This window comes from Lampetra fluviatilis, chromosome 13 (assembly GCF_964198595.1).
Source record: "Lampetra fluviatilis chromosome 13, kcLamFluv1.1, whole genome shotgun sequence".
Taxonomy (NCBI): domain Eukaryota; kingdom Metazoa; phylum Chordata; class Hyperoartia; order Petromyzontiformes; family Petromyzontidae; genus Lampetra; species Lampetra fluviatilis.
The window spans coordinates 9,016,524-9,029,794 of record NC_136287.1 but is presented as its reverse complement, the minus strand read 5'-3'; the positions used below and the strand labels follow the sequence as shown (position 1 = coordinate 9,029,794).

General features: G+C 42.3%; 1 protein-coding gene across 6 annotated transcripts in view; it reads right to left on the bottom strand.

Moving 5' to 3' along the window:
• ADGRV1 (adhesion G protein-coupled receptor V1) overlaps nucleotides 1–13,271 on the bottom strand; it is a 103,775-nt gene that overhangs the window by 53,723 nt on the left and 36,781 nt on the right. For 4 of the 6 annotated variants that reach the window (XM_078862268.1, XM_078862265.1, XM_078862264.1 and 1 more), the window contains exons 35-50: nucleotides 12,638–12,768; nucleotides 11,590–11,689; nucleotides 11,177–11,356; nucleotides 9,324–9,487; nucleotides 9,070–9,160; nucleotides 8,679–8,708; nucleotides 8,496–8,574; nucleotides 8,075–8,213; nucleotides 7,280–7,421; nucleotides 6,328–6,590; nucleotides 5,690–5,865; nucleotides 3,148–3,272; nucleotides 2,459–2,646; nucleotides 1,276–1,404; nucleotides 1,024–1,134; nucleotides 476–755 (exon numbers count right to left, since the gene is read on the bottom strand). In XM_078862268.1, coding sequence (XP_078718394.1) covers nucleotides 476–755; nucleotides 1,024–1,134; nucleotides 1,276–1,404; nucleotides 2,459–2,646; nucleotides 3,148–3,272; nucleotides 5,690–5,865; nucleotides 6,328–6,590; nucleotides 7,280–7,421; nucleotides 8,075–8,213; nucleotides 8,496–8,574; nucleotides 8,679–8,708; nucleotides 9,070–9,160; nucleotides 9,324–9,487; nucleotides 11,177–11,356; nucleotides 11,590–11,689; nucleotides 12,638–12,768 — 2,328 coding nt within the window. The remainder of the gene's footprint in view (nucleotides 1–475; nucleotides 756–1,023; nucleotides 1,135–1,275; nucleotides 1,405–2,458; nucleotides 2,647–3,147; nucleotides 3,273–5,689; nucleotides 5,866–6,327; nucleotides 6,591–7,279; nucleotides 7,422–8,074; nucleotides 8,214–8,495; nucleotides 8,575–8,678; nucleotides 8,709–9,069; nucleotides 9,161–9,323; nucleotides 9,488–11,176; nucleotides 11,357–11,589; nucleotides 11,690–12,637; nucleotides 12,769–13,271) is intronic. The other 2 variants (XM_078862270.1, XM_078862267.1) reach the window with 2 other exon arrangements.

Below are 13,271 nucleotides of genomic sequence, written 5' to 3'. Positions count from 1 at the left end.
ATTAAACTTGTAACGTATCACACAGTATTCGCTGACTCTGGTATAGAGAGAATGGCTCAGAGGTGCAAGGAACCGCAGATAAACAGGGATGCAGCCATGTGACAGCCGGTGCCTAAAGTAATCCAAACTCTACAGTTCTATATATATAAAGGTGTTATTGCCCAACCAATGAGTGTTTACATGTCGGAGAAAACCGTAGCACTTGGGGAAAACCCACGTGTGCAAAGGGGAAACACTCTATCCCATACAGAACTTTTTCGCTGTACTGCCTTGTCCTGGAAAGCCAGGGCATGGCAGCTCCATGCCCAAGGGGAGTTTTATATTCGTGCGGTGAACCACCAACCCACCACCGCCCGGTATACAAATAAGGTAAAAACACGATGACGTCGGTGATGATTATTAACTACTAATTAACACTGGATGTAAAAATAGTGCTTTAAATATGTGATCATTAAATGGGAAGAAAAACAATTACTTGAGCTGCTTGTATTTAAAACAAATAAGAACGTCTCATTTCTCATGAAGCAGACGTGCACGATTCCAGTTCCTCCTGTAGCGAGCTCCTGAGGAGGGCTCTGAAAGCGAGACTCTCTCCACGCGTACAAGCGGGAACGCCCAACGTTGTCACCAGGGTCCTGTGCATGTAACACCAGGAGATTTAAAATCCCCTTGAGGTAAAACATAGCCACGTCTCCGGCCCAGGGAGTGCTTAGGCTCTGGTAAGACGCAAACCCGGTTCCATTCCACACATAAACCTGGCAAGAACAAAGTGCAAGTTAACCAAGGCAAGAGCAAGCTGCACATTTTTTTGTTAGCGTTAATAATTTCCAACAACTATTTATACTGCTATTAAATGCTCACAGTGTGTAAAGAGTATGACAAGTCACAATGTTTATTAATTATAATCTATTCCCAAATGATGTCGTTCTTGTCTTAAACCATGCACACCTAGCCCTTAAGGAATTTATCCTGTTTTCTCTTTCACAGGTTACACTTTTTTTTTTACTCGGCACATATGCTTACCTGTGTGATCACATCAGTCTCATTGAATATGTCAAGGCAAATTAAATAATTGTTATGTTCATAAATAAAATGTTTGACTGATTTGAATCTCTCTCCAGGGAATTCTTGAAGCTGTTCAAGAGAAAGTAGGCCTTAATGAATTAATTCATTCATGCACATTCAAGAGCTGACAGAAAATATACGCGTAATATATGTGTTACATGAAAGAATGTGTATTATTAATTGAAGGCATTGACTCAAAATGAAGCGTACCAGCTGTATACCCCCATCTGGAAGGAAGGCGTAGAGATTACTGCCTCCGTTATCGCTGCTGATGAGCACATGAGGAGTGCTGTTAACGCTTAGCGTCACACAACTGGAAGCACCATCTGTAGGGAAATGCTGGAGACAGAACATAACGTCGTTGCAGAGGTTCACGGTTTAGAATCCAGCGGCCGCCCTGAGCAATACTGCAGGTGTGTATTAAACGTTCAAATACTGCCTCACGGTGGATATTAACAGATTCCATGTTGTCATTTGCAAGAGTAGGCCCTCGTGTGTCAGCGTCAAGCGTATACATTTGGCAAATAAAAAACTAAACTACCCGCAAACTCCTCAGTTGGAATACAATGTTACAGTACAAAGCAAATCATCGCCCTCGACTGCAACAACTGGGCAGGAACCTCCTTAAATTAGAGTCACGAGGCTCGGTGAGGCTTTGCTGGATAAACACGCGTAATCATAATAATAATACAGAAAATATATATGCAGCAGATAATTCTTACATGCACGCAGTGGACATACAGGGCCAGTTCCTTACAAATGTCTCCTCGCTTCTCAAGACAAATGAAGCCATTTAAAGTAAATATTACAATGGGTTTCAATTCGATTGCCTGGGTGTTTCCTGTTCTCTCCCCTCTCCCACGTGTCCCTGCCCTCAACCCACCTCTTTCCATTTCACCTTCTTCCCTAATGGAGTCCCTCATTTGTGTGTATAATACTCAATCTTGAGATTCGGCTGCATTTAGATGCTTAATAAAATTGAAATCGTTTTTTTTGTTGTTGAACCCTAGACCGGTGAAATAATTGCCTTTTGAGCAACCACTTTTCATACACCGTATATTTATCAACGTAGAGTATTACAATATTGAGTTTCTATACAGTTTGCTTGTGTGGTTAGTACGACTGGCGTGCCTTGCTAACGCCAGCGCTCCCTCTTGTGGGCCAACTTGGCAATGTTCAAACCAGCAAGTCGGCAACCCATCATTCACCAACTAAGCAGTTGCAATATTAACCTGATTGATGCATCACCCCCCCCTCCACCCCCCCCCCATACAACATTCCCGTACAGGCGGACCGGCAAACTAAACACGGCCATAGATGTAATACCACATTACCTGTCTCGTTTAAGATTATGCACGGCGTGTTAAAACAAAAACAATTAACGGAGGCCTACCTGCTGAGGCACAAACACGCCTTGCCAGCGATAGATTGTGGACTGCTCTGTGCCATTCGAATCGCTCGCGTTTCTCACGCGTGCTGACTGCAGCAGCACGCCGTAGACGGAGCCGTCATGAATAAATGAGCACCAGCCTGCAGCCTCGGGGAACATCTGCAGAGTGGCTAATGCGTTACTATCACCCCCTGTGGAAACACAACGTGCGCAATGCAACCATTTCAGCCCTCCACGCTGCTAAGTCTCTGCCGTCACAATAAAGCACGCAACTCATATTTTAACAGCGGTGTGACGCTTTTTAAAAAAATTAAAAAAAATTCAGTTGGAGACAACTTAACAAAACCTGCTGGCAAGAGATCTTTTCAGAGGCACAGCGACACAATGCGGTGTGTGGTGAATGTGCTTTTCAGTGGTGGATCTCGAATGGTTTCCAATCCTATTACGATCCCCGCACAGAAACGGTACGCTCCGTATCTAATGCTCCACATGTGCGTGGAATCAGAAGCACAGTGGGGGGCAGGGTGGGGTGGGGGGGCTTTAACTGTGTAAGCGTATTGCACTTTATATTTTAGCCGTTACTGCACGGTATTGGAAACGAGAAACGAACTCGCCAGCCGGCACCCATCCCGAAAGATCCACCACTGTTTGCCGTGGGTGGCACGCGTAAGAGAGGATCTACCGAATCTTACTCTGCCCCTGGGCCGTCCCGGGCTGGGTTTCCCACTCCACGCTCACCCTGCCCAGCAGACCCTGGCTCCGTGTCACGTGCATGTAGACGGTCACGTCGCCCTCCCGCACGCTCACCGACGCGGACCTGGCGGACAGAGCCACGCGCGTTGAGTTCGTGACACGCACCTGTGCTCCACCGTGACTTAACCTCGTACTGAATGTGTTGTTACCCATGCTGCAAGCTGAGTGGGTGAACTCTACTTGTTTTTTCTCTCCGAGAAATTGCCCTCATTTTTTTTGTATCCGTACATTCGCATTACAGAATCAGAATATTCATTTATACTGGAGGAATCGGATGAGATGTGAAGCTCTTTTTTCACCTTTGTCCAGTCGGGGTGGGTAAGAACGTTAAAAAACTAAATACAAAAACATGACAGTAGTGCAAAGTACAAGAAAGGTAAACAAATCACCCAAACACGTACAAATACAACACTAAACCATCTCCATCCTACCAGACAAAGCCCACTCAGGTATTAACTTATTTTTCAAAAGCGACCTGGCCACAAATGATAGCTCAACAAAGTGTCGTATCACTTGCACATTTATAGCATCAAAATAATCTAAATAGTCTAAACGCATAAAATTTCGATTTAAAGCTTTCGTGACTGCAGGGATTCATCTTCTTGGTTCTTTCGGTAAAGTCACGTAGAAGGGAAATAATAAAATAATAAAAATAAAACATAATAAAATAATTCTCACGACGTTTCGGCCACAACGCAAGGACGGCTGCTTGCGTTGTGGCCGAAACGTCGTGAGAATTATTTTATTATGTTTTATTTTTATTATTTTATTATTTCCCTTCTACGTGACTTTACCGAAAGAACCAAGAAGATGAGTATTCTTAGGTTTTTTCGGTAAAGTCACGTAGGTAAAACATTAAAATTAAAAAAAGTTTTACCTACGTGACTTTACCGAAAACACCTAAGAATATGAATCATTGCAGTCACGAAAGCTTCAAATCTAGAAGAAGATGAGTCTAAACGCATGTTTATAAATGTGGAGGAAAAAACCGGAGGACCTGGAGAAAAAAAATCCATGCGATCACGGCGAGATCATGCAAATATACAGCAGCTGGGGTCAGGGTCAGGATCGAACCCCCGACCTCCTGCATACCAGGCGAGGAAGATCACGTCTCACCATCGTGGCACCCTTTGAATAAATAAAGTATATACCTTCATTTCTAGAGTTGGAATATCTGATTATTTAAGTACTGTAATTCATTATTCTACCAAGTATCGGTGTAATTACTAAAATAATAATTATACAACAACAATAAGTTGTTGGAACAAAATAAGCATAACCTTTGTTTCCGTGTGTGCTGTTATCAAACGCTTATTAAATCACTAGAACTGCCTTTTGCCATGAAATACAAAGACACATAGGTCAAAGTCAATTGCTATAATATAAGTTGAAGTAGTGGTAACCTGCAGTGTGAACTCGTTCTACATGAGTTCGATTCCCAGCCAAAGCTAACATGAGTGACGAGTGATATCTGCAGCATTCCTTCCACCAGCCGCACCGCTCATTCACCAACCCACACTGAAGGACATGGTGACGTACGGTTGAATAATGAGACGGTTTGCGGAGATGTTCATCCAGTAACCAGGTTGACAAAGAGTTGTATATTATTATAAAAATACTAATGGATTGGTTATTTTCTGTTAACTTTTTGAGCACACTGTTAAAGTGTCACAATGTCTGCTGGATGTGAATTAAACAGGTATATTCTTTGGGTCTTTCGGTAAAGTCACGTAGATAGGTTCAAAGAAAATAACAAAAAACTAGCGGTCGCTTGTGTTGCGATCGAAACGTCGTAGTTTTTTGTTATTTTCTTTGAACCTATCTACGTGACTTTACCGAAAGACCCAAATAATATGAATTCCTGTAGTCACGAAAGCTTTAAGTTAAAAAGGTATGTTTCAGAAATGGTAAATTACGTACACTGGGTTTTAATTACATATATATGTAGCATTAAGGTGGTAATACAATGCTAATATGGGGTATGTTTAGGCAGCCCATGCTATTTTAGAAACAAATTATCCCTAAAATACAAATGAAACTGGACAGCAATTAGACGTTACTATCAACCACAACAAACACTAAATCTGTAGTACATTTAAATCTACTATGCAGCCTAATTAAGCACACACATGTAAATATTTCTTGGATTAACCAAGAGATACAAGACGAAAATTTCAATGGTGAAATATTTAGCAGAAGTTAAAATTATAACATTATAACATGCACAAACTTTGAGATTTATAAAAGCTCCCGAGTCTAATAAAATTCAGCAGAGAATTACTTCACTGTATGGTAGTTATGAATCGTACCTCAATTAGGCAAATGTATAGTAGTGTGTTTTCTAGCACACACCTCTGGCCGATGCAGCTAATTTTGAATGACGCCCTTGATTGCCATGTGATTTACAATTACCGATAAGGCTGCATTAATTTACATAAGTATATCATGAAATATAATTAAAGATAAATGAATAAACATCACCTTGTATGAGATGCAAAGATATTCAGGAGTCCGTAAGGAGAGCCGTTCCTTAGGATTCTGATGGTCATTTGCGTCTTGTTTCCCAAAACCGCTCCTCCGGTGGGAGAAGAGAGTGTGACCAGGAATATCTCATCCATCTCCGGCTCATCGTCTATAACTGCTGAGATCTCCAGAGGCTGCAAAGATAACGGCGTGTGTGTCATCTCACACGAAAAGCCCCGTCTGCCTGTGTGCACTTCTCACAAGCAACTCAACGTCAGCATCCGCAGCGGCAATGGCACGCACCTCTGTCCCGCAAGCCTAATTAACGTTGCATTTTTTTTAGACCAATTAATTGGGGGTCGAAATGAAATTGATTGAAACGAGATGTGATAATTGGGAATGCCAGCTTGCAACTCAATGAGTTAACTCTTCACTGCCCTGGAAATTGATTTTGTAGCAAGGCAGCCTTAATTAAAATTATTTAGAAAAGATGCAATTATATATTTATAACTCTAAAATATTTATACACGCAGCCACTTATAATATGAATACAACCAGTATTGTTCCATCACAATATGTTATAAGTCAACGTAAATGCATTAAGTACAAGCCAATATCCACTCGACATGCACGTTGGAAGTGTTCTCGTCCTATACCTTTGATCTGACCCTGTCCTCCAGAACCACCACACCCTCAGACGGGGTCAGATCCAGCACGGGGCCAGAGCTATTGCTTTGTGTCACCCTGAACCGTACGCTCACACGGCCAAACACCCCGAGCTCGGGCTCCCTGACAATCAGCATCCGTGCGACGCCGTTTGCGACGGAGAACAGTACCGGCTCCGACAGCACCACCGCCTCATCCGAGTCGAAGGCCAAAATGCCGTGTGCGTCGTCGTTGGCCAATATGGTGACGGTGGCTGCGAAAAGAGGGAAATGGAGGAATGTATTCATGACATGCATGCAAGGGGCTCAATTGCTCACTGAATATTTTCTGGGTCGCTGGCGAAACTGAAGTAGGAACGTGACCGGTAGCTCCGGTAATAGAGTGAAGTATACTGGAGTGTTGTGTGCTGGGTGTGGATATATTTTCTGGGCTGTTGACCCGGGCAGACGCAGATAAAATGAAGCTGAGCGTACGAGTAACATGCAACGCAGTACATCCTTAATTTACATGAATAACAGCAACAAAAATCAAACAAACCAAAGCACCTCGCAACGCCGTACTCTATACTATGATTCAGCAGGTATAAGTAGGAAGGGAGCGTTGAGGTGGTTTCCTCCTTATCATCCTCAACAAGTTTTGATTTAAAGCTTTCGTGACTGCAGGGATTCATATTCTTGGTTCTTTCGGTAAAGTCTCGTAAAAGGTAAACAATAAAATATATTTTATATTTGTATCATTTTATTGTTTCCCTTCTACGTGACTTTACCGAAAGAACCAAGAATATATATTCCTCAACACGGTTTTATTTTAGATGACACCATCAGTGGACACAATTTTAACATCATAATCAGGACGACGTTTCTTTTAAATGTAAAACATGTTGTTGAAAACCATACGTGTGTCACAATATCCTGTACGAGTGGGGTAATGTTTGGTAGTCACCTGTGTTGAGAGGACCAATCTCTACACCTGGAGAAGGGTTGGCGATGATCAGTTGAAACCTTTCGATTCCTTCAGGAATAGTATCATTCACAATGTCTATCTCTAAAACTTTAATGTCTTCTTCATGCTCAAAAAATAATGTCTGGGCAGTAAAAAAGAAACAACAGCATTAGTCTAATCAGTCAATCAATCAACGACATTAATTTAGGACAAGTGAAAGATCGATGAGACAGACAGTCTCCTTTCAAGTGAGATCCAGGGTGTCATTCAAGAAATATATCATGTACTTTTGTACAAAATTTGGTACAAAAACAGTAGCGTTACTGTTATATTGAACAATAGTATTGTAATCACCAGTGAAACGTCGTACTCAAATTGTAAATGTTGCGGGTTTACTCTCCAACACAACGATGTGCTGAAGTAGCAATTAATTGGCACGTTCTGTTTACGCGACAAACCTTACTAATTGTCTGTGTCGGGCGGTGGTGGGTGAACGACACAATTTACGCGATCTAACCCAAAAAAACACCTTCATTATGAGTTAGCGTTTTGACTTAAAACTTTCGTGATTGCAGGAATTAATATTCTATGGTTCTTTCGGTAAAGTCACGTAGATAGAAAAGTTTATAACAATAAAATAATAAAAAGAAAGTGAATAAAATAATACAAATATCACGACGTTTCTATCACAACAGAAGCATTTTATTTATTTATTTTTTTATATCTAAATGACTTTACCAAAATATCCATAGAATATGAGTTATCGGTATGGTTACTATAAGTAGTAATATTCACCCCAGCAGTGAATATATAGTCCAGTCCAAGTTCAGCATCCAGGCTCTGTGGGTAGCACAACACAGATGCCCTGCCGTAGGCCACCGGCCCCCTTTGTAACACCACTCTCAGCTTGCCCACGTCCTCCTGCACCACACTGCTGCAAATGCAACACGTATGGCAAGGCGACTTAATAATATAAAGGTAAAGTACATTCAGCATGGTTGGCTACGTACGGTGCAAAATAAGTAGTACATACATACAATAATAAAAAAAAAACCTTTCGTGTGAATTTGTGAAAAACGTAGGCAGTGCTAAACTACATCATTCTTTTCGCGGGAACAATTTTATTTGTAATAGTTACCGCAATTAGTATCATTGTAATCATTGCTGAATAAGAAAAGACATCAATGTGAACAGTATTAATATACACACACGTTACCTGTTTGTTTTCCAAGATATAATTCCTCCTGCTCCATCATTAGCTTCGATAACAACTTGCGCCACCAAGCCAAAGATGTCTGTGCCAGCAACGTCACAGTACGTTAATGAGCTGTCCATTCGAAACATATTACTTAGTAAGCTAATATCAAAATGAATAAAGAGCCATAATTCCGATATTTACCTTTTAGCTTATATCTAATTATTTCAGGTTCTTGATGGGATTGAATGCAGCAGATTTGAAGTTTGAAAAGAACATGGCAAAGGAAGAGAATCAAAGATGAAGAAAAGTCAAAAAGTTATTGAAAGGAAACAATAAAGTAATTAGAATTAGGTTACAGCAAGGCAATACATGGAAGCACCAAAGAAAGTATGTCAGAAAATAATTTCTCAAATGTTATACATTGGGCAACTATGAAAAAATAAATATGCACATACAAAAAACAGTGAAGTGACATATCGCCTATTAAACAATGCACCACACTGGAAAAAATCAGTCTTCCGATTTGAAATGTCAAAATTCCCTGCATAGCACAGGTGTGGAATGTGACGGGAGTGGAATGACAGCTGCTTACCCAGACGTGGAGGCCCAGCTGCTGTTGACACAAGCAACTGGACTGATGTCAGGTTCACCAAAAAGACCTCACTGACCTCTGGAATTTCGTCCTAGAAAAAAATACAAGGCCAAAGTGCACAGTATTTACACGAACGAGAAGCTCAATATAATGCCCCTCATCAATTGTGCAGGCACATGAAAAGTTCAACAATTAAACTGCATGTTTTATTTCATTCCTTGAAATTTTAACCTACCCTTACATTTTGCATTTACCTCCAGAACTGTGACACGGATGGACGTTGATGTCTGTCCCTCCTCTAGAATAAAGAATCCGGCCGTGTGCAGGTAGTCCTGCTTAGGATCTGCCAAAGCCATCTCTCCAGGCTCCAGTGGCTTGATGGAACCCCGAGAAGTCATATACGTCACATTCACTGCTCCTGTCAGCGAAATTATTACATCAGTCGTTACAGCCCGATGACACCATTGCAAAAAATTCAGAGTTCAATGGAAACATGTCAGGATGTGTGCAATAATTGTACGTGCTTGATATAATTATTTCAACTTTTGTGATTCGATGTTTGTGTGCTACCTAGGTGCACTGCTCTGTTCAGTCATGCTTTTCAATTCCGTTGGTGCTTTGAGACTTATTTTATATTTGTGAGGTGCGATATGATGATGATGATGACAAGGATACGCACATATGTGTGCATTGATACACTCATCTATCATAAATGTGTGTTGTTGGTTCAGCAATAGAGTCCATTTAAGCATTTAAATAATTTATGTTTTGGGTAATACATTATTTGCATACAAGCATGGACTCATCACCATTGATTGTACTGTGGCTAGGGGCATTTCTGAATGCACGTTGATTAAATAAAGAAAACCCATGAATTCGGTATAATTCTATCAAATAATCCTCAATCTTGCCTTGCAACAGTTTATCCAAACTGTAACGTAGGAGCAATTATATTAAATAATTCATGATCAATCCACTGTTGGATGAGCATTCATCACACGCCTGTGCTGCAACAATAATGCATCTTGCGCCTGCAGATGAACAATCCATATGAACGGATGTGATTGCTCCATCTCCATGGTGGTTCCCCTCTTGGGTGCATTCGCACCTCTGAGGTTGTCATGCCCATACTGAACACCTGCTAAAAAGAGCTTCATAGCTCATCGGATTCCTCCTGCAGTCTTAATACAGATTCTGATCACCAGTCGCATGGACAGGCAATTTTTTGTTCTTTTTTTGTGTGTGTGCCCTGCACACATCAATATGACTTATGCCTTTGATTGACAATCAACACGAGATGTCTCCGATTTGTGTCTGTCCCCCTGGTCCGTGCATTCATTTCTGCGTCTGTTCAATGCCATTCTGAGCATGCCTCTCTTTCACGCTTCTTTGCGCATTTCTCACCTTTTCTGAACTTCCCTTCGTACGCGTCGATATTCCTGACCCACGCGGTCGCGCAGCGATACGAATTAATATGAAGTAAAAGCATTCTGATGGGAAATCAGAAACACCGCGCAAAGGCAGTGTACCCATCGTAGTCATCAGTGTTGTTTGCCACTCTCCTCTGACCCACGCCCCGCCCCCACATTCCCCTTGGCTCCTCCCCCCTTCCTCAGCTATATAATCCCTTGTCACAATCTGCTCTTTTGCCTACTTCAGCAATTTTCTTGCTGTGGTTGTCACCACCTGATGACGGACGCTTGTGTTGTGCCCGGAACGTCGTGATTTAATTTTTTTATTTGTATCTTTTATTTTATTTTCATTTTATTTTCTTTACCTATGTGACTTTACCAAAAGAACCACGAATATGGATCCTTGCAGTCACGAAAACTTCTAATCTAGAAAAAATACCCATCGTAGGTTTTGCCTGTTGGTGTTTTTGCTGCCTTGCTCAATGTTGATAAATAGTATTCCTTAAATTGATTAATTATAATTTTTGACTTGCATACCATTTCCTCTATTTTGCACTCCTATCGTTGTTTTTGTATCGTTTGCCGCTGTAACTTGCTGCGCCCGTGCCCAGACTGGACACCTGTTACAAAGAGCTTCGTCGCCGATGAGAGAATTCCTCCTCCAGTCTAATTAAACATTTAGATGATTCTGATACCTTCCGAGCCAAACTCCCTGACGAGGAAGAGCGTGATCGTTGTGTTTCCCTCTGCTGTCGAGACGTATCGAGATTGAGGGGCAAAGCCGATGACTCCGTGCGGCTCGTTGCTGGCTGAGACAGTGAGCACGGCCTCCGACGCCTGCTCGTCAAGGGCCGCTGACCCACCCCACCACATCCCTAAAACACCGCAAAGACAAAGAACCCCCGTTATAGCCTTAACAGACTGTAGGGGCAAGAGCTGTTAGCGAGCGCCTATGAAGGCCGGCACGGCACGCGAAGTGACAGAGGTTAGTCATCAGATGTGACATTAACTGGGGTAGAGCTATAAGGAGAAATCCTGGCCTGCAACGATCATAGGCGGATGAAAAGTGCACAGGGCCAAGCGGTGTAGACGATGGGACGTGACCGACCAAGTGTCCTGACGTTGGACAGCAGAACGCCGTACACCTCCTCCTCCTCCGGGACTCCGTCCTCCAGCAGCTTCACCGAGAAGTTGACGCCGAGCGCCCCCTGAGCAGACACAGATGAGAGGATACACGGAGAGAAAACGAGCGGGGAATATATGTGTACTATAAATACATATGTATTATAAATGCATATGTATCTAAATAACGCATTACAATTGACTAAGAATAATAAACAAATTGGAAGACACTTTCATCTATGCTTTTAGAATTTCACAAGCTCACGAAGGATAACTTTTAAATGTGCACGTCATGCTATTGCTAATAGAAATGGAAAGGTTGTAAACGTTATTTTCTTGTTTTTATTTTATAACATACAAGACTTTTCACTTCCAGCTATTTAAATTTTCAGATATTTTCTTAATATCATATCTGAGGGATTGTACAACTGTCGATCTTGGAAGAGCATGCACGATAGTTAAATACACGTGTAAAGGAGTTCCAGTCGGGGTAAGTTTTGTAGCTCGTTCTTTATGACTCTTCAACAGGTGCAAGCCGCAGCACCTACAAACGTCTGTGAATTACTTCGTTCAGGCGCCACGGGCTCCCGTTACCAGTTCCTTTAATCCCATTCTCCCCCTTCTCGAACTTTCTCCATCTCTCCGCCAATCAACTCCGTTTCCCCTAACGCTCCTCCAACCGACACATTACGAACATTTCACGTGTCCTGGGCTTTTCCAATTTAATCTCTCCGCCAATCAGATTTCAATGTTTCACCAACCCTCCAATCATGTTGGGTGCTCAAGACGGCAGCTCTCAATGTGACAGATCACCGATGGGAATTGAGCACATTGTTTGAACTCACAAGTCGTCACTCGGCGAGTATTGATTGTTTATTTATTTTTAATTCACAGGATATGTCTCTCGGCATCCCTTACACATGTGATGCATTGGAGTTAAAGCTTTTGTCACCTGTTGAGTTTTGTGTTTATAAAAATCATTATTATTGACTTTGTTTCAACAGTAACTGAGCCGACATTCCGTGAGTCCGAACCTCTGCAAAATGGATGGTTCCATTGTATGGGAGAAAGTTTCTCCAGATGCTCTTCCCTGTCATGGACCAGTCCACCATCACAGCGCCAGCAGCAGGCGCACTTCTCTCCACTCGGAGCAGCAACACGTCGCCTAGCAGCACGAAAACACACAAGTAACACGGCACACCACCAAGATCAAAATTATAAAAATGTCATCAGGGCTTACGCCGATTCCAGCACGCCTCGCCAGCACTCTTATGACCTATGTTAGATGATGATGCAGCTGTTGCGCAGGAGACACACAACCTCCACGATCAGCCCCAACAGTATCTCACCATCTGCTCTTAGATCTTCTTCGTTTCAGTCGCCATACTGTCATGCAACTATGGTTCCATAGTCGGTGGGAGGCAGGGCCCACTCGCCAACTTTTCACCACAGCCATCTCGCTACCTGAGTGGACTGTGCGAACCTTAGTAATTTGGGTGACGTTTGAGCTGGCAGAAAAAAACAACTCTTGTAATTTTAATAAAATGGCAGTTGGGAGCCGGAGCAAGACGCTAGGTTGTAACCACACCTTTCCCAGATGAGACCCACGCGACCGCGTGGGTCTTATCTGCCTCTTTCGTAACCAACAGATTACCCAGGGTCCCACCA